Source organism: Parambassis ranga, chromosome 4, assembly GCF_900634625.1.
Source record: "Parambassis ranga chromosome 4, fParRan2.1, whole genome shotgun sequence".
Lineage (NCBI taxonomy): Eukaryota > Metazoa > Chordata > Actinopteri > Ambassidae > Parambassis > Parambassis ranga.
This window is the reverse complement of record NC_041025.1, coordinates 235207-256466: the sequence shown is the minus strand read 5'-3', so window position 1 is coordinate 256466 and position 21260 is coordinate 235207. Positions and strand designations below refer to the sequence as shown.

The window sequence follows — 21260 nt, the reverse complement described above, 5'->3', positions numbered from 1 at the left end:
GATAACTCTTCTTCGGGTTTTTACGGCATTTGGTACCTAACAATTTGCATTGCTGCCCCCTGCTGGAATTGACGAGCGTCTGTGATAGCAATTCTTACTCCACTTACTATGAAATATGGAAAGCCGTTTTAATCATAAATGTTATATTTCATAAATGTTGCAATGAATACATAAACAAGCATTTATTTCTACATTACGTATTTATCTATTTCTATATAATATATATTTCTCGGTGTATTTATTTCCGTTCCTAATATGCAAATGCATTGATTTCTTCAGATCAGAGCAGCTGCCGCAGGCTGCAGCCGAAGACATCCGATAGAAGCATTAGTTAACCTGCTGTAATTTTGACAATAACTACAAGGCTAAACAGATTAGAGGTCGCACTTGTTTTGTCGCTGGATGCAGTGAAGTTTATAGTTGACCAGGGAACGACTGTGCACCTTCAAGCTGTATCTCTAGCGTTGGCTAGCAGTGCTTAAACAGAATGCTCATGTTGCTGTTGCCAGCAAAACTGAGCATTTGTCTATGATGACTAATGCTTAGGATGTTGATAGCAGGCATCATAACAACCCATGATGCATGGGGACTCTATTATTACATTTGTTGTTTAGGCAATTTTATTTATTTTGCCATGCATTTGAAAATTCTTTTACAACATAACACTGATTGTTACTCTCTGAAGTCAATGCTGAGATTAACACACAAAAAAAGCTGTTCCATTGGCAGATCAATTTCAGACTTTACCTCGCGGGGTTAGAAGGGAGTTTCCCTGTCTGCTTTTAAGTGCTTGCTCTGGGGTCTGGGTTTTTGTTGTGGTTTTGTTCTGAGTGCCTTGAAACTATTCTGATGGTAAAACACGCTATATAAGCTTGAATAAAAATTAAATTGTTATCTATTGCATATCTATTAAACCATTTCACAGTCTATATCTAGAGCAGTCAACCATTCACACAATAAATGTAAATCTGAAATTCAGTTTTCTTTATTTTAATGAAAAAAAAAACACTTTTCCGGAATGAAAACCATCAAATCGAATAATAAGCAAGAGTCTTGGTGTATAGCATGCTGTATTGAGAATCACTTCTTCCACAAGTGGCTGTATTTCTCAGCTCTGAAGTCGTCTTCGAATTGGACTGCTGTCTGCATTTTAGTCTTTTTCACTTCTCGTTTCTTCAGTCGAGCACGACGTTCCTCTTCAGATAGTGTGGACAGATTAACTGGCATCTGTCACAAAATATGAAAATACAATTTACAAACAAAATCAAATACAGACACAATAAACAATTCGATAATTCCCTGTTTGACATTCTGTGTGTTATGGAAAAGCCAAGGATACTTACAAGGATACTACATTCAGTGACATTGACCACCTTGACACAGAATTAGCTGTAACAACCCATAGTCCAACCCATAACCCACTGTTATGGTTGGAAATTAAGGTGGTGCTGCCAGGAGGGGTCGATTCTAAGTGGATGTAAATCTGATATCATGTCACCTACAGTATAATTAAAAAAGTTCATTAACATTAATTCAAATGTTGGCAGAGTGCAGTTTCCTACTTCTCATATGACTCATGAGCAAACATCAACTGTGCTATCAGTTTCTGAGAATTATAAATGGTGTCTTTACACAACACCACTATGACTTCTCAATCCCTTTCCCATTGTGCAGCTTGTCTGCACATATCAGTAATCTTATTGGCTGGTGTAGGTATTTCAGCAGGAGGTAATAATGTAGGCGGTGTAACACCTGGTATTAACATGGATCTGCAGTCATACAATCAGAAGTGGTCAGCATTTTAATATTTATTGATATTCTCTGACCTTTTTGACCTACCATATAAAATCTTAGTGGCTGGTTTTTCTGACACATCTGTTCTGAAATACATTGTGACATTTCAACAGAAGAAAGTCACAGGAGAGAGAGATCTAGTCACACTTCTTGCACCTCAGTACACTGCTCGACTATGTGAGGGTAGGCCTTATTCTATGCCAATTGGTTGCACCATTGGTGTGTAAATGTGTGTGTGCTTGTGTGTGTCAAAGGGTAAATGTGAAGTAGTGTAAAGCAGTAGGTAGAAATGTGCTATATATGTGCTGTACAGACCATTCACCATTTAATAAGGGGTGGGTGATCTACAGCTGAGCCCAGGTGTAGATGTAAACCACATTTTTATTACACACAAAAAAAATCTACATTATAGTCTGTGTGCAATTAAAATTTGACTTCATGAGATTCATGACTGCTCCCACTGTATAGAAGTAGCACACACTAACCGTAAGGATGCATCTGGGCTCTTTATATCTAATGGTGATCGTGGATCCATCAGGTCGGACCAGCAGGATGGGATACAGCCTCTCATACTTCTGCCGACCACAGCGCACAATGGCTGTCCTGTTGGAACTGAGCGGAGCCACTGGAATCCGGCCACGCTGTGCTAACAATGACTGGCACCCTGTCTGTGTTAACACAGAGGAAATACACCTGCAAACACATAAAACATGCAGAAAATGTAAATATACACATTAAAGTTGCATGGGTAAAACGTCACTTCCTTTCATCAATCCGTTTTTTTAGAACCTGGATTCCACTGTACTCCTGGGTCGGAGCCTACTCCTGCTCTCAATAGGCAACTTTGAAAGCTCACCAGTCCACAGCTGCTTTCTTTCACTTTAATGAAAATTGCACATATTTGTTTTTGCATGTACAATCTGTAAACATATGTGCACATTCTAAACATCCTACCTCTGACAATAATGCATAAACAATGCACCTTAAACACCGATCACACTTTACCCTCTGTACATAGAACTGCACATTTTGCTTATTTTATTTTTCTTATTGCTTATTCGTATTTTTATTTATTCTAATGCCTAAAATAAGTCTACTGTTTTTTAAAAACAATTACAAAGGCATTAAAAGAAAGAAAGTAAATTGCTACAAAAATTATTTATGTTTAGTTTACTTACATATAATAACGATAAAACCAAACTAACGACCAGAAAACCATATTGACTAAATCATTAGTTATAGTGATCAATAGCAAACGACGACATTTACGATTGAACTTATCGTGAGTTAAGAACTACTTAAATATACGAGTTGTGTACCCCTAAGTGTTACCAAGGTTTCCTGTCATGTCCTAACTGAGCTACAGTTTTGACATTTGAATAGTTTTAACAGCTAAATGTATGGTGAAGTATGACGGAGAAGGAATGGTGAAAAATAAGGGGAAAGAGGTTGAATAACTGAAGTTAAATTGTGTCACAGCAACCAGTCTTATACATATAAATCACCCGAATTCCAAAATATACCACTGCAAAGTAAAGACCCAGGGAAAATCCTCCTTCCAAGCGTTCTTCAGCGAATCTTACCATGAAAACAGGCGCGGTGGAGCTAAATATGTCCTTAAAAACATGTTAGCCACAGGCGACCCAAAACGAAAGGTTACTCCTACATTTGTAGCAGAACGCTGCTCACTCTCGACAGGAAGAACACCATCAGAAGGTCAGGCGCTTCTTCTTCTTTCTCCCAACTTCGGTTCAATAGCGCCCCCACTAGGGCTGGAGTGTGAAACGCTGACACTTTTATGTAGATTGGTCTCTTTCAAAAACGTTATGACATGTTTTGCCTATTGCTTTAATTAAGATAATGAAAAGTCACTACGTTGACCCTTTCTGACAACTCAAAATGTTTTGTTTCCTTCTGTATACCTACTGTGTGTTTACAGTTATAGCCTACTGTTTTGTATAAATGGTTATTTAGACCCAGTTGACCTTCTTTGACGTGTGGATTACTCTTATGTAGATGCCTTTCGTTATCATCTCAGTAGGCTTACTTCTGTCAGACTCAATGTACATATAAATCAATAACTTTGTTTCACTTTGTGGAAATTTACCAGTCAAAGGTTTGGCCTCACCTTCTCAGTCAATGGTTTTTCTTTATTTTTACTATTTTCTACACTGTAGAGTGAAACTAGACATAAAAACTGTGAAGGAACACATATGGAATAATGTAATCAAAAATGTTAAACCAACTACAAAATGTTTTATATTTTAGATTCTTCAAATTAGCCACCCTTTGTATTGATGACAGCTCTGCAGAACTTGGCAGTCTCTCAGTCAGCTTCATAGGGTCGTCACTTTTTTCTTTCAATAGTATAGAGGTCAGGTCAACACAGCACTCCATCACTCTCCTTCGTAGTCAAATAGCTGTCACATAGCCTGGAGGTGTGTTTGGAGTCTGTCAAGTGGGGTTGAGATCCTAGCAGCCCTGCATTGGATAATTTACATGTGGGAGTGAGCTAAACCTTTAACATCAGGCCTAGAGTTACAGTGATTGGGTCTTTGATCGAGATTGCTTAAACATAATCAAAGTGCTGGCCTATTTGTTATTTATTTAAATTGATTCAGTCCATAATGTAATAAGTGAAACTATTGAATAAGATTACAATAGTATCATACTGTGAAAGGATGCGTGTTGCTCATCTTTTCTGCTTCTGACAGGACATGGTAGGTGAAACCACAAATCGTAAGTAAGATTTTCACTGGACTAAGGTCTGTTTCTGCGTTTCTTCGCCCAAGCAATTTCTATGAAAAGCAAATACCCGAAGAAGACCACAAATTCTACAGATTAACTCAGGAACAAAGTATAATAATAAAAATTACATTACATAAAATTCAATTTAGATCAGTATTTAGATTATGATAGATAGATTTAGATTATGGTATTCAGTATTCTAATTGCTTCAAGGCACCGAAACACCTACTATGGTTCCACAAGAGGGAGCAGTGCGTAGTAACCCAAAAACAATAAGGGGTACAATACTGAATCCACAAATTCAGTATTGTTTCTTTAAAGGGGAGGAACACTCTAGCCCCCCTAGACTATTGTGCGTTTTGTATTTTGTCAGTTATTCATTTAAAAAAGCAGGTCGCTGCCGTGACGTGGCATTACTGCCACTTGGTGAATTGGATTACATGTGTATCTGAAATACTCCTCAGCAACCTTGTTCTTTCAGCAAAGTGAACTTATTTTAAGATGTACATTAAGATCAGACAACATGAAATTAATAAGGTTCAGGCTCATCCACACTTTCCATGTATAACAGCTCATTTTTAGGGCCCGAGCACCGAATGGTGCAAGAGCCCTATTGAAACCCTTAGGATTATTATTTTTTTTTTTTTTTTTTTTTTTTTTTTTTCCCCCTCCGAGATCGCATTTTTGGAGGCCTTAACATGCCCAAAAACTCACCAAACTTGGTAGAAAAATTCATTCGCCCGAAAAATTTTGAAATTTGCTGACTTTTGAAATGCACATATAAAAATGGCTCTATAGCGCCCCCAACGCGTAGCCCCTCTGGCCGGTTTGACACAGGATTATGAAAATTGGCACACATATGTATCACCTCAAGACGCACAAAAAAGTCTCTTGGACCCCCCCTCCAAACCCAACAGGAAGTCCGCCATTTGAAGGTTTGTGGCCATTTTTGGCGATGTGTGACCCTGCTGCCAAACTTTTCACGCCTCGCATACTTCAACGGATTGAGCTGAAATTCGCCGTGTCCACTTAGGACACCATAGGGAATAGACGCATTCCAAAACTCTTACAAAAGTCTGACGGTGTGGCCGGGGCGTGGCCTCAAAGTTTGACCATTTCTGAGGACACAGAAAGTCTCTATAACTTCTTCGTTTTCTGTCCGATCTGTACGAAATGTCACATGTATGATCAGAGTCTGACCCTAAACACATCTATACAACAATATTGAGGCTTTGACAGAGCGCCACCTACTGGCTACACAAAATGTTGTGTTTTCATAGGTTTTTCTGCCTGCCCCCCTGGCCTGTTTTGAGTAGGGTCATGAAAATTGGTACACATGTGTATCACCCCAAGATGCACAAAAAAGTCTCTTGGACCCCCCCTCCAAACCCAACAGGAAGTCCGCAATTTTGAAATTTCTGTTAATTTTTGGCGATTTGTGACCCTCCTACAAAACTTTTCACGCCTCGCATACTTCATCCAAATGAGCTAAAACTCACTGTGTCCACTCAGGACACCATAGGGAATAGACGCATTCAAAAACTCTTACAAAAGTCTGACGGTGTGGCGGGGGCGTGGCCTCAAAGTTGACCATTCGCCATTACAAAGGAACTCACTGTATTTATTGCCCTAATGCGTAGCCCCGCTGGCCAGTTTGACACAGGATCATGAGAATTAGCACACATGTGTATCACCCCAAGACGCACAAAAAAGTCTCTTGGACCCCCCCTCCAAACCCAACAGGAAGTCCACCATTTTGACTTTTGTGGCCATTTTTTGCCTATTTGTGACCCTGCTTCAAAACTTTTCACGCCTCACATACTTCATGCAATTGAGCTGAAATTCACTGTGTCCACTCAGGACACCACAGGGAATAGACGCATTCCAAAACTCTTACAAAAGTATTACAGTGTGGTGGGGGCGTGGCCTCAAAGTTGACCATTCGCCATTACAAAGGAACTCCCTGTATTTTTTGTCCTAACGCGTAGCCCCTCTGGCCAGTTTGACACAGGATCATGAAAATTAGCACACATGTGTATCACCCCAAGACGCACAAAAAAGTCTCTTGGACCCCCCCTCCAAACCCAACAGGAAGTCCGCCATTTTGACTTTTGTGGCCATTTTGTGCCTATTTGTGACCCTGCTTCAAAACTTTTCACGCCTCGCATACTTCATGCAATTGAGCTGAAATTCACTGTGTCCACTCAGGACACCATAGGGAATAGACGCATTCCAAAACTCTTTCAAAAGTATTACCATGTGGCAGGGGAGTGGCCTCAAAGTTGACCATTCGCCATTACAAAGGAACTTGCTGTGTTTTCTGCAGTACTACCCATATACTTTATGCAATGTGGACAAAATCTTACAGTACTGCTATGGACCTGAGTGTGAACAGATATATATGCTAATAGGATGATATGGTCATAGCGCCACCTACTGGTAGCAGGAAAGTTTGGTTGTAAACGTGTTCGTTGTATATCTGTGGAAATGAGAGGAGGAGAGCATAGGACAGGAGAGTATAGGAGACGAGAGCATAGGAGAGAAGACTGCGATGACCCCGCGGATCGCAAGGTGCGCGAGGGCCCGCAATGCTGCTTGCAGCTTTAATTGGATTTTGGATTTTTTGGAAAACACTGAAAATGTTAGTGAATTTATGGCGTTGTCTGAGCCACACCGAAGGTGGCGGTATGGCGCAGAGGAGAAGGAAGAAGAAGAAGAAGAAGAAGAAGAAGAAGAAGAAAACAGGAAAAGGGAATACTTGTCTCGTGATCTGTTGTGGAATAACCAACACAATTAAGGTTGAATTTTATTTTTCTACTACTTTAAACAAAAAAAAAACATTTCGCTGCTTCCAGTAACTCGCTGTATTCATAGTGTGTGATTATTCCATTATTCCATTATTCCAGCAGGGCTCTCAAGTCTCACGCAATGAGACTGAGACGCATTTCAACAACTTCTCACGGTCTCACGCCACACACGGCATTTCTCACGCGAGAAATGATAAAGTTCACCGCACAGACATTTTTATAGCATATAAGCATTCGTAGCATAAACAGCGTACTGCGCGCTCTAACAGCTGTCTGCAATTTGCGACCTATCAGCCAATCAGAAAATAGAATTTCTTGTTGCCGGGTGAGGTTTCCATGAACGCGCAGCGGACGTTATGGCATATTGATATTGCAAGCAAGAAATAAAGAGCTGCGGTTTCCTTCTGATATTGATCCCTCCCTTTGTTTTTCAGCCACTTCATTTGAGCTGCGTGTGGCCAATTGCTGATCAAGACAAGCAAACAAATCAGTTCAGCACAGGTTCATGGTGAGCATGTTACCTGTTGAGCAGGGGTATCCTAACACAGATTTGCACCACAGATTACGTTCAACGGTTTGGTTGTTGGAGTGCTGACTTAGGGGTGTCCAGTCTTTTAATTTGCTGGTTCGAATCCCTTTTTGGAAGATTTGAGTAATCTGTTTAATCTGATCTGTTCTTGGAAGTCTTTCCAGGTGTATAGTCTCGTAAGTGAGCAATATTCATCCTCCTTTCTCTTGGTGGGGCAGACAGGTGGCAGGTGACGCTACAATGGGTTCATGTTGAAATATGTGGTATCCAAACTAGACTAAATCTGCACATATAGCTGTAGCAGACATACTGAAATAGCTTTCTGTATTGAAAATTAGCATTTGGATTGGACATTTTCCAGTGATTAATCATTTTAGTTGAACCTTTTATTTAAAATCTTGTAACCATGTTAAAAAAAGGAACTTGGAATCATCTTACTAAAATAAGCAAGTGACATTGTGCTAAAGCTGTTATGTTAGGATGTAAATGCTCTGTTTTTCTGTCCTTTGTCTTTGATTGGCTACATTGCAGGGAACATACAACAATGGCTCACAGTTTCTCTGTTGAATACCTGAACTCTTTACTGACCACAGCTCAGATTGCTTGATAAATCTGCTGCAGGTTTTCAGCAGGTCGACATTGTGTTGGAGCAGAGTAGTTCCTGGTGTAAAGTCCAACAGGGGTTTTTGCAAAACTTCACCTATTTCCACAGTGCTTGTAAAAAAACGATGCAAGCTCCAAACCTCTGCAGCACTCGTACAACTTTCCTTATCATAAAACACATTTATCACTCTTGGTTACTTGTTAGTGTTAATACATAGTATTGCAGCAGATGCCCCATAGAGTTTGTGCTTCTTTCTGTTACCAAGATTGTCTTCTTATGACTCAACACCATATATATTGGACTGACACCAGTGCTGTGGTGGCTGACTTGCTTTGTGTGAATTGTGTTATTAGGTTGCCATCGTTTGCAACGATGACTGCTCTGGACATGGCAAACAGATGGCTTCCTGCTCAGCTGCTGCTATTCTGGATGCTGACCAACATCTGTGGTGACTAATCTCTGTACCTGTACACAATAGTGTACAACTACTATTTAATGTTTGTTTAGTTGTAAAACTATAAAAATAGTATGTGTTTTTTTGTGTTGTTTTTTACTTGTCCCCAGAAACCAGTGTGTATCTCTCTGCGCCTGATACTGTCACACTTGTGGAACACTCCAAAACTACAGTCACTCTCACAACCAGGTAACCACTTGCAGAACTGCGTATATTTCAGTCAGGTAGCAGCACACAACGTTTCTGTCTTAATATTTCTTCTGTTGTATTTCTCTACAGTTACAGTTGTCTGAGTATTTGTGTAGTGAGACAGTGAGCATGCCTTTGTAGTGGCCTGATGAACCCTTAACACTTGGTCCAAGATATCTGCCTATGAACTTTACCAGTAAAGCAGGAGTTTTATGCATCATGTGTCATCATGTGAGAACTAGGCGGTTATTATAGTGACAAATAAAGATTTACAGTCAAATATAAGGCTGAAGAGTAAAGGTCGCAGGAAAATGTTGATAATGTTGTAAAAACATTCAACCTCAAAGGTGTATCTGGCCAACAGTGTTTTTTTTTAAATACATTTTTCAGTGATTGAGAAATGGAATGGAACTGAACTCCAGATGTGTTTCATGCATTTACAATACTGTGTACTATGTATTGTTGTCTAGTGCTGTTAACATACAGTCTAGCTAGTGTTAATTAATTAATCGACCTACTCTCTGAAGTAATAATCTTCCACCTGTGTGAATTTAAACTTGAGGACCAGCTACTGTGCAACACTTGGAGTTTGTCTTTGAGTGAAGAAAAAGACAGTATGCCTTCGTTAGTACTACTGCTCTACTGCACTGCACCACTGCTCACCATCTCTGTCATTGTAAAACATCTTAAGATTGGAATTATTCTGACTGAAGGTTCTTGTCCTGCTCTAGTGCACCAATGAACCAGTCAACTGTGATTCACTTCAATGTAACTCACAGCTCCAGGACAAACTACTCCTCTATAATCACAATACCTGAGCAGGTAAGAAATGAATCCAAACATATGAGTCTTTTAAACGGATCTTCTTTTAGTGACCACAGCCCCCCTTTGCAGGCGTTTATGGTGACACTTCACAAAAAGACATTTAGAGTATCAAATGATAAAACAAAAACCAGAGAGTAACTTTATTCTTTCTTTGATTACAGTCAGAGAGTACTCATGGGACATCAATGATTTCCTTAAGGGTATCTCAGCAGCTGCATTATTCTCATCTATATTTTCATATATATATATATATATATATATATATATATATATAGTCAGACAACTTATATATAACATATATTAATATTCACATTTTCTGTTCTGTTTTCTTGTTCTCGTTTAGAACAGTGTTGGGAAGTGAACAAAATACAGCTGCATCATAATTAGATTTTTAGCACAAAGATCAATTAAAAAAATAAACTGAGGGGACAGAGGTCTGTTCTTTTTCTGATGTTCCTGATGTTCATGTAAAGTTACAGTTATGCTCAAGTTGGAACATAACAGACCTGTTTTTATTCTATGGGTTTGTGTGTGAAAACAATCAAAATCTTGTTGTGTCTTAGCATTAGGCAAATCCAACCTCAGACATACAAGCCTTAACTTTTGTCACAGTGTTTAATATTTATTTAGCAAAAATGAAGCGAACAAGAAAAAAGGTGAAACACAATACCCCTCAAGTGTTGTTCTTTGTTCAGATGCATTTTAGTGAACCTCAGTCCTGCCTCCATGAGCTTTTTACACAGAAGAGTCTTTCTCCTGGTAACCCTTCAAACAAACTGTACTTGTTCAGTCTTCTTCTGACAGTAACACTGAGCATGGGCATCTTGGGGCATCTTTTTTGTATTTCTCTGATCTTGGGGTGAATTAGCTGGGACACCCACTCCTGTGAAGACTGACAACTGTCTTGCAAGTTTTCCTCTTGTGAATAATCCTTCTCACTGTAGAACACTGAACTCCAAATAGTTTGAAATGGTTTTATAAGTCTTTCCAGATGTGCAGCAACAGCTGCTTCTCTAACACCATCGTTTATGACTTTCTCTCTTGTCATTGTGTTAACACACACCTGAATGCTGCAGAGCAGCAAACTATCAAAACGTCTTTTTTATAGGTCTGTACACCTGCTGATCATCAGTTTATCAAGGACTGATGATCAGCCGCACACGTTTAGTTTTTCTTATTGGCTTCATTTTTGCTAAATAAAAAATAGTAAAATGGAAAAAAATAAGTTTGTCTAAAGTTGTATTTATCTAATAAACAGTGAAAGTCTGTCTGTCTGTCTAGACCTAATAAACTGCCTACAAATATCTCTATAGCAGCCTTGCTATTGCTATTGGCTAGTTCAAAAACTACTAAACCTGAAAGTGCCCCATAAAATCCAGCCGCGCAGTTTCTTATTATACACAATATTTTCTACTGAGGACAGCTGCTTCCTTAATTGGAATCCTTTCCAGTGAGACCCTTCAGAGTCCATCCTAGTTTCTAAACTTAGAATTTGAGGCCCCACCCTTACTTCATAGACTTAATTTAGTTCAATTTTACTTGTATATCATTTTGACAATCAACATTGTCTCTACAGAAACCCAGAGGCTGAACAGAGGCAAGCAGACAGTAGCAAGAAAAAACTCCCTTTCAACAGGAATTAACATTGAACATAACATAAGTGCATGCTATCTAATAATTGCTAAAGTCTCAACAAAGCCAGTAAACAATTAAATAATTTAAGTGTAATAGAAATATCCTGACAAGCAAGGGGTGAGCAACATGCAGGTTATAAACTGTGTTTTTTTTCATGATGAGACGCTCAGGTGCTCAATACATTTACACTCCTTGCATTATTTGTACAGAGGATTGTGGGTGATTTGACTTCTCTTAGAAAACACACAAACCTGCTTGAAAAGGTTTAGAGAAGAGAATAAAAAGCTTAGCTAGATATACATAGGATTTGACAACGCTGTATCCTAAAAGTGCATTCAAGCGTTAAGATTGAGAAACAGTGTTTGTGTGGGGCTCAACATTTTCCCACAGGTCACAGCTATGTAATACTTCGGGATCCAGAGAAAGTGCAACATTTCATTTTCATATTGTCTTTTGTTTAGGTGTTGCTGTCAGAGGAGGCTACCTCGGTCAATTTCACCGTGACAGCCCAGGATGTGGGTCAGGTGACCACATACCTGCTAAGCAATAACACAGACTTAAGCAGGTGGGTATGTGCTCAAAAGTAACATGTCCTCCATTTCTTCATGCCTCTGGTCCACTGCTCTGTCTTTTTGCATAATGAAATGAAATAATCGCCTTTATCTTGATGACAGTCACTGTCCATAGACCAGTGTGTCCCAACCTTTGTTGAGCCACTGCACATATTTTACATTTGAAAAACCCTGTGCTTGCTGGTGTGCTCTGGTGCCACTGTTTGATATATTTCACCTACCTGCTGCGCCTGGAATCAATTAACCTCCCAGACTACCCACCAGCTCAGAGGGGAAGAAGAAGGAGCAACACCACATCAGGAAGGCCCTGCAAACATGTGGCTACCCGAAGTGGGCACTCGTTAAAGCCACAAAAACAAGACCCCCCAACAACAAGAAGAAGGACAACACCAGGCGGAGAAAGAACATCTCCATTCCATATGTGTCAGGAGTATCAGAGAAACTCCGCAGGATCTTCAACAACCATGACATCCCGGTCCATTTCAAACCTATGACAACACTGAGACAGAGACTGGTTCACCCAAAGGATAAGATTCCCAGGGAGAAACACAGCAATGTGATATATGCAGTCCAGTGCAGTGAGGAATGCTCTGATCTGTACATTGGAGAAACTAAACAACCACTCCACAGAAGAATGGCTCAGCACAGGAGAGCCACCTCCTCAGGACAAGACTCAGCTGTTCACCTCCACCTCAAAGACAAAGGACACTCCTTTGAGGACAACAATGTTCACATTTTAGACAGGGAGGAAAGGTGGTATGAAAGAGGAGTCAAGGAAGCCATCTATGTTAAGCTGGAAAAACCTTCCCTTAACAGAGGTGGTGGCCTCAGACATCATCTTTCCACCACATACAATGCAGTGATTCCATCCATTCCCAGGAAGTTTGCACATACTCACAGTAAGAACAAAGGGCTGTCAACCAGTCCCCCTCCGGCAGTTTCATAGTCGTTAGCCAGTCGTTAGACACACCTGGCCCAGTCAGCCAGAACATCACAGGTAAGTATGGAAACATTTAGTGCTATTGTTTGTAAGTTTTTTAAAGTTTTACCCAGACCCACCCACATAGGTCTGTAACCACATATAAACCATGTTTCCCCACCAAACAGTTAGAACTGATGAAGCTGCTTGGATGAGCAGCGAAACGTCTTCTAGAAAACTCTACAAGTCCAGACGCCTTGCTTCAATCTTCTCTACTCATGCAGCAGTTCCCTTGTTTCCCTCTGCATATCCACATCTTGTAGCAAAATGTGCATTATCAAATGCAAAAAGTTTCAAATGTTTCAAATGAACGTATAATACACAGACCATGCATAATAATGTTTAATTACACACTAGACAAAATCATTTTGACAATTTTCAATTGTCATTTTGTCAAGACTCTTTATTCCAGTAACTTTCCAGTAACCATTTGGCTGCTTTGCCTGCAAAAAAAACCACTCACCCAGAGGACAAAATGACTAACAAGGGTATTCCTGTTAGAGCTCAGAAAGCTGCATTTCTAAATTATAGTTATCTGTGTAGTTTCTTATTTGTAAGCCTGTTTTGTCTCCCATCCAGTTTGTCTGCCAGGGTCCGCTTCGTTGTCATCCACAGCGACGTTCTGTCAGTGTTGGCTCAAGTGATTGGCTGGATTTACTTTCTGGCCTGGTCAGTGTCCTTCTATCCACAGGCCTTTGAGAATTGGAGGAGGAGAAGGTACTTTGCTTGTTCAATTACAGATTTGTTAGTGTAAGCATATGTAACATTGTTCTGAGCAAATGTAGAAATGTTAAAAATGTAAAGACATATAAAAGTAGCATGCAGCATACAGACACAATGCACCCTGGCCTTATTAGGAGAGCCAGCATTCATCCCCCCTGAGGTGGTACAGCTCTTGTTTCTAAAGGTTTCTTCCTGTTCAAAGAGAGTTGTTCTTGCCACTGTTGCTCTTAGGGGGGTTCAGGCTCTGGGTTTCTGTAAAGCACCTATAGAGACATTTCTGATTGTAAAAAGCACTATATAAATGAAATGAAATGTAATCATGTGTTCATTTGTATCAGTGTTGTAGGTCTCAATTTCGATTTCCTGGCTCTCAACCTGACTGGCTTCATTGCATACAGTGTCTTCAACATAGGGCTGTTCTGGGTTCCTTATATGAAGGTAATTTCATTATTCTACTCTCACACAGTGAGCCATTTTAATACTACTAAGGCTGCATCTGCCATCTTACCTTCTTTCTAGATTCACTCCAGATTTTAAATATAAAATTGTCTGACAGTGACATTACCAAATGTTTAGGTTTTGAACCAGGCTGTTCTTTAGAGCTACAGCAGGATAGAGTGATGCTGTCAATAATAATAGTGTTAAGCTGCTGTGTCTGCCTTATAGGAGGAGTTTCTAAACAAGAATCCAAATGGAATCAACCCAGTCACAGCTAATGATGTTTTCTTCAGTCTTCATGCTGTGCTGATCTGTTTGGTCTACATCTGTCAGGCTGCTGTCTATGAGGTATGTATGTTACTAGACTGACATGTTTAAATTTGGTTCCTTAAAATGCCAACTGTTGCTGACAGTAGACCCTTGTTGTAAGTAGACTAAAATAAGATTATGTGATAAACACTACTCTAATGACAGAGAGCATAGAAGTTGTAAAGGTGTCTAGGTTCAAGCACATTGCTCTGCTCAATATGTTTTGTACCCTGCCCGGTCAAAAGGGGAAGTAAACACAGTCCTGCTAGAAAGTTGAACCCTTTAGAATTTTCTAGATTTCAGCATAAATATTACCCCTAACATCAGCAGATATCACACAAGCCCAACACAAGTAGGGCCCAATGAAACCTTTGGACATAAATACTATCCTTGATCATTTGTTTATTCAGGAAAATGATCCAATATTACAGATCTGTGAACTTTAAGTAATAGCAGGTAATTTGAACACCAGCCGTAAGATGTTTTCAATCCATGAAACAAGATTTTGGCGTCTACGAGTGCTCTATCAATCTTCACAATATGTCTGTGAAAGTATATTATGGCATTCTCATCAGGCTGAGGAAGATTACAAGTTTTACAACTCTAAAGAATTTACATATGATGATAGCCAATAAGGATAAAAGTGTAAATGAAACAAACATGCAGTAAAGAGAAAATTATGAACAAGGAAACCATATGATGCTGTGGTTGTACTGCTGTGTGAGTACATTGAATTTTGCTTGATCCTGCCCTTTCTCTCTTCAGAAAGGGAATCAAAGAGTCTCACGGACAGCCTTGGTGTTGTTGCTGATTGGCTGGACATTTGCTTTTATTAGCTTATTTCTTGCTGTAGCCAAACAGATCACCTGGTTGGACTACCTCTACTATTTCTCCTACATTAAACTAGCAGTCACTCTGATCAAATATGTGCCACAGGTAAGCTTTGTTTTATGTTGTCTTGCTGTAGTTGTGTGCTTTGACATCAGTCTCTGGTTGCTGGATGTATCGCACTGTGCTGTGTGACATATTTTGTTATATATAGTGGTATCTGTGTGTTCTAGGCCTACATGAACTACAGGAGACAGAGCACAGTGGGCTGGAGTATTGGTAATGTGCTGCTGGACTTCACTGGTGGAATTCTCAGTATTCTGCAGATGATCTTACAGTCTTACAACAATGGTATGTATCGTTGCTCACGCTTCACTTCTTCTGCTTACGTATATTAATATAGAGTTGATAATGGACTTATAGTCTATTAATAGGCTTAGATTCATAATTCATCCATTGCACTCATCTCACTGCACTGTTTTGCACTATTAATATCCTTTTTTTATTTTTATTCTTAAGTTATATGTTGTGGGGTTGAGAGTTTTTTGAGTCTAAGTATGTCCTGTACATACTGCAGTATTGACAATAAAGCTGACTTAATGTGTTCAGTGTACCAAATGTAATGTTTGTGTCTCCTCAGATGAGTGGACGCTGGTGTTTGGTGATCCTACAAAATTTGGCCTTGGTCTGTTCTCTGTGATGTTTGACATCCTCTTCATGACTCAGCACTACTGTCTGTACAGACATCTACCACAGTATGAAGCTGTCACCCAAGAACAAGCAGACTGATTCAGAGCTCTGATATAAGCACAAACCTCACGGAACTGCTGGAGTCTGGATAAAGGGGCCGTTGACCTCCATCACAATGTTACATCAGAGTGGCTTTGATCCCCCCAGAGCTCATTTCATCAGCCTTTATTTTACCATCAAATGATTGCTTTGAATATATAAGAGGAAAAACTGAAGACTTGAAAAATGTAATTTCGGTATCCCACCTAAAATGACAAATTATCAGCTGACAGGGATGTCTCTGCTCTGAACAATTAAGTAAAAGCTTTAAACTATTTTCACTTGTCATGAAAGTAACTGGAACCAAAACATTCAAGGCTAGTGACAACAAAAACATTTTTCCTGGTGCATATGGAGTGATGATCACACAAAGGTGTTCTGAGTCCATACAGTAAGATGCAGTCCTGTCTGTAGTTAATGCACTGATGTCAGATGACCTGACATGGATTCAGCCTCACTTGTTTTCAGATTTCTCTAAATCTTTTTTAAATATTAAGTATCATAGAGGGAGAGTTCCAAAAATATCTTAAAGATCAGTTTTTCAAATTTTATGTCCCAGCATTAAAGAACAAAATCAGTTTTAGAGGCTGAGTTTTTTTAACAGGCATCAGTCAGACCATTATTATCCATTATAGTATTATTACATTCAGAAATGTAGCCAGAAAAATACAGATACAATGACCTTGTTGGAGTTACAGTAGTCTGCAGTAGCATCATGAGGTTACAATTTTATTTACATCCAATATGTTATATAAATATAATACATCATTTTCAGAAAAGATGTCAAGTGCCTATGAGATCAAAATCACAATAAGGTTAAGCACAAGTTTATAACAGGTTTTGGAAAATTAAAATGGTCATTTGTTTTACTAGCAAAGAGGAAAAGAGCAAGTTCTGTTGTCAAAGTCTATACTGCCTTCAAGAGCACTGCAGACACAAAAAATAATGTAAACAGCTGTCAAGACTACAACTTAGTCTGTCTAGAAATCGTATTTGTTCTTCGGAGAAAACGACAGCCACAGTGACAGGTGGACAGTGTGGGTATGTGGGGAAAAACATGCATTTTAGCAGCTGAGTTTAGGTCCACTTCAGCTGTCTGTCAATCTCTGATTCAAAACTTTAGATTTTTTATTATTTTATAATTATTTTCAAGAGTATGTATATTGATCTAAAAAAAATAATGTTCCTATGTAGCAGCTGCCAGGCTCAGATGTTGTTGATGATAATGAGAGCAGGACTGGCTGACTGCTGGCTTGCCTCACACACTGCGGAATTCTCAGCCAGCTTAGCAAAGATGCGGAGTGTGTTCAGGTTGTAGACTCCTGCCTGAAGAAAACAGGCTCGCAGAGGTAGACAGTGTACCTCCTGAGGTTTCAGCTTCAGCTTATACTGGCTCTGCCCCACCCAAGCAAAGGAGGTGTGGACCTCCACAGAGTCTGGGCTGCAAAAGAGATGCAAAGACATCAAGAAAATAGCTTAATGAAAGCAGATCGTTTATATCTTTACTGTGTACATTGTGACACTCCCAGGCCTCAGATCCACTTTCGGTTTTGAAGTGTGCTGGACCTAGGAGTGGTCTATCAGGAAGACTGGCTGACACCTGTTCATCTGATGGTTGCACTATATATAAATGCCTGGGTTGTCAGAGGCTCTCTTTCCTTTTCTTCAGGGTTCTGGGGTTTGTGAGTTTTGGTTTGGTTTTGCTTTGTTTTACCATTATGCAGGTCACACATGCAACACTACTGATTTACTGATCTGTTTAAATGAATGAATCTTGTGTGGTTTTCAGTTCTGTCCGTCCTATGAGCCAGGTCGTGACAATATACACTGGACCGTAAAATCTGAATTGCAATTATTTGTCAACAACGTTACCCTTCAGTACAGGCTGATATTATACATATTGTATTATACAATTTATATACAGGTGTGATTTTTGAGTGATATGTAGTGGCTTTAAAAAAAGTGGTAAAAAATATGTTGCTATTTTCCACTGAATTTAATGTGAAGCCAGATATAAAAGAAGGTCCGATCAATCTGGCATAATCAATGAATTGATTGACTGTCTCCAGAACGGGCAATCGGAGGAGCTGATCAGATGATGGTGTTTGATTAAACCACTACAATGTGAAAAAATACTGTGACGACACTGAATCATGGATTCTTTTCTGATTCTGGCTAACAGGCAGGACTGTCTGCGTGCTACAGCACCTTTATATCACTCTCTCTTATACTAGCCAAAGAACACAAGCCAAGAGCTGCAGGTCTTAATAATATTGAAGGGCTTGACTTTTACATAGATGTTGACTGACAGTCTTAAGATGATGAGAATTTACTTTCAAATTCAGTTGGCTTCTCACAAAAAGTAAACAAACCATCCCAATGTTTTAATTACACCCTTGGTCACAAATCATATATGGTAACAATTGGGACACCCTGCACCAGACAACAGCAGTTTTCCTACACACACCCAAGCCTGTAGTTCTACACAGATTTTTGATTCACTGATTAAAGTCTCTTCATGGCAGCTTCAATACTAAATCCATTCAGAAACTTACCTAGTGTTTTTATGTCTCAGGTCAATGAGGACATCTACATGAGCCAAGGAGCAGTTGGACAGAATCAGAGTAACTGGCACCAGGCACAGACTAGAGACAAAAAGAAAAGCAGCTTTATCATCTTTAACAATCTTTAACAAAGCACAGAGTTTTCCTGTAGCGGCACTGTTACTCAAAAAACATTTAATGAATACAAAGAACTGTTCAGTCAAACTGCCTCTAAAGCACTGGCAACGGGCACACTAGGTTCCAAATCTGCCGTCTGAATGTTTCTGACTGTGTATTAATGCATATTATGTGTTGCAAGTCAAAAGGCATATGAATGACGAAAGTTCTTGTCATTTAGTGCATTATTACACAGTAGGGTTGTGTCCATTCCAATATCCACTGATCTGAGTACGTGTGATCAAAATGAGTTGCACATATGGCACAAAAGTAGCACTTAAGTGATTAAGATATTCATAATTAAAGAGACAGAATTGTGAAGAAATAACAAATGATGTGTAGGAAACTGAAAAACCCAAATTACATGTTATCTTTATTCAGAAGGTTAAAGCAAGGCATCAGGACTTTTCTTGAAGACGTTTCTCTGCTCCTCCAAGCAGCTTCATCAGCTCTAACCGTTGGTGGGGAAACATGGTTTAGTATATGTAGTGGCAGACCTCAGTGGGTGGGTCTAGGTGAAACTCAAACAATAGCACTAAATGTTTCCATACTTACCTGTGTTGGTCTGGCTGACTGTGTCTGGTGTGTCTAACAACTACCGGAGGGAGACTGGTTTGACACTGCATTGTTTTTGCTGTGAACGTGTGACTTGCAGTGAAACTTTCTCGGAATGGATGGAAGCTGCATTGTATTTGGTAGAAAGATGATGTCTGAGGCCACCACCTCTGTTAAAGGTAGGGTCAGGTAGGAGATTTCCTTCTGATGCACTTTTTGTTAAATTAGTGTAACTTCTCTTTACAAACCTATAGCAACCCATTAGTTCGGCAGTTTCGCTTTAAAATGAAGAATATTAATCATCTGTGGAAGCTATAAAACACTAAAAACATCAGCCAATCGGGACGACCCTGCGCGGAGGATTGGCTGGTTGTCACTCTCTTCCTGCTCTGAACGCACCAGAGACGTACGTCTCCTGTGCTGAGCCATTCTTCTGTGGAGTGGTTGTTTAGTTTCTCCAATGTACAGATCAGAGCATTCCTCACTGCACTGGACTACATATATCACAACACTGTGTTTGTCCCTGAGAGTTTTGTCCCTCGGGTGAACCAGTTTCTGTCTGAAAGTTGGTCTTGGTTTAAAATGGACTGGGATGTCATGGTTGTTAAAGATCATGCAGAGTTTCTCTGATAGTCCTGACACATATGGAATGACCATGTTCTTTCTCCGCCGGTTGTTGTCCTTCCTGTTGTTAGTGTGTCTGTGGGTATGAGGCAATTAGAACTATTGTTTCTGAGTGTCACACAGACCCACCCACTGAGGTCCTCCACCACATATAAACCATGTTTTCCCACCAAACAGAACTGATGTAGCTGCTTGGATGAGCAGCAAAATGTCTTCAGACAAGTCCAGATGCCTTGATTCAATCGTCTCAATGAATAAGACCTGAATGACTGAGAATCTTCATCAACATTTCTTTTAAAGGGTTAGGGCTGTCTATCAATACCGTAGTCAACACTGGTTCCTTGCTGATAATTTTGCACTATGTATTTCCTTACAGACTCAAACTTCAACACCCAATGCTGGTGTTAACTGCTAAGTCAGCACTCAAGACATTCCAATGATTCAATGACTTTCTGCGTGGATGTGACACCAGGCTACATATTGTTTCAAAAGGACATATAATTCTTTTGTATTTTTAAGGACCTTGCTGTAAGTTGCATTCAAAATAGCATTGATGTGCAGTTTGAACAAACTGACAAAACAAGTGAGCGGTCAGTGAGAGAGTTGTGTCTTACCTGTCCTGGACAAACGGATGCGTGTAGGTTTCAGGGTATTGCAGATTACTTTTGATAAGCTGAGAGAGTTCTGCAGAGGGCAGGATGACAGGGGGAGGTAGCTCTGATTTAAACTTGAGTAGCACCATTTCCTGAGCCTCCTAAATACATACAAAGTTATACAATGTCAATATTGGATGTTATTGAAAGAGATCAGTGCTTGGAGGTAACGACATTGTTGAGTTTTTACACAATATCTAAAAATGCAAAGTTAAAGGTAGGTACAGCGAATAAAAATAATTTGAAATGGTGGGGTTTCAAAAAATGATCAGTTTATTATGAATGAATATATTCATTGGTAAACAAAGTTCGTTTTCTGGACATTTCATACTTATGCCAACGTGTGCAGAGCGCTTCATACGGCCCTCCCTGCAGTTTTCTTAAAGATGTTTTTGCTGCTAACTTGTGGCAGAAATGGCAGTTGTTGAGTTAATAAAGAAAGAGGCAAATATGTTTGAAGGGTGGTGGTTTTGCTCGTTTGCCCA

At 39.6% G+C, this 21260-nt stretch overlaps 3 protein-coding genes across 4 annotated transcripts in view; 1 reads left to right on the top strand and 2 right to left on the bottom strand.

Annotated features, from left to right (window-relative positions):
- Positions 1 to 961: 961 nt before the first annotated feature.
- On the bottom strand, positions 962 to 3520 carry mrpl55 (mitochondrial ribosomal protein L55). Its single transcript, XM_028403114.1, has 3 exons — positions 3378 to 3520; positions 2280 to 2487; positions 962 to 1227 (listed from the first exon to the last, which is right to left on the bottom strand). Exons 1-3 carry the CDS (start codon positions 3419 to 3421, stop codon positions 1081 to 1083), a joined length of 399 nt encoding a protein of 132 aa, XP_028258915.1. The 5' UTR covers positions 3422 to 3520; the 3' UTR covers positions 962 to 1080.
- A 3717-nt stretch (positions 3521 to 7237) lies between these two features.
- On the top strand, positions 7238 to 18358 carry ctns (cystinosin, lysosomal cystine transporter). Of its 2 annotated transcripts, XM_028403111.1 has the most exons (12): positions 7238 to 7340; positions 7784 to 7857; positions 8836 to 8930; positions 9047 to 9125; positions 9857 to 9947; positions 12047 to 12150; positions 13716 to 13853; positions 14198 to 14297; positions 14526 to 14645; positions 15372 to 15542; positions 15668 to 15785; positions 16075 to 18358. In XM_028403111.1, the coding sequence occupies exons 3-12, from the start codon at positions 8855 to 8857 to the stop codon at positions 16221 to 16223; spliced, it is 1146 nt and encodes a 381-aa protein (XP_028258912.1). In that variant the 5' UTR covers positions 7238 to 7340; positions 7784 to 7857; positions 8836 to 8854; the 3' UTR covers positions 16224 to 18358. The 2 variants fall into 2 exon arrangements, with proteins under 2 accessions (XP_028258912.1, XP_028258913.1); XM_028403112.1 differs by lacking the exon at positions 7784 to 7857 and having other exon boundaries at positions 7253 to 7340.
- Positions 16843 to 21260, bottom strand: part of trappc8 (trafficking protein particle complex subunit 8) — a 33856-nt gene continuing 29438 nt past the window's right edge. Inside the window, exons 27-29 of the mRNA XM_028403108.1 lie at positions 20737 to 20876; positions 18779 to 18868; positions 16843 to 17664 (exon numbers count right to left, since the gene is read on the bottom strand). Of these exons, the coding sequence (XP_028258909.1) occupies positions 17430 to 17664; positions 18779 to 18868; positions 20737 to 20876 (465 nt within the window). The 3' untranslated portion in view covers positions 16843 to 17429. The remainder of the gene's footprint in view (positions 17665 to 18778; positions 18869 to 20736; positions 20877 to 21260) is intronic.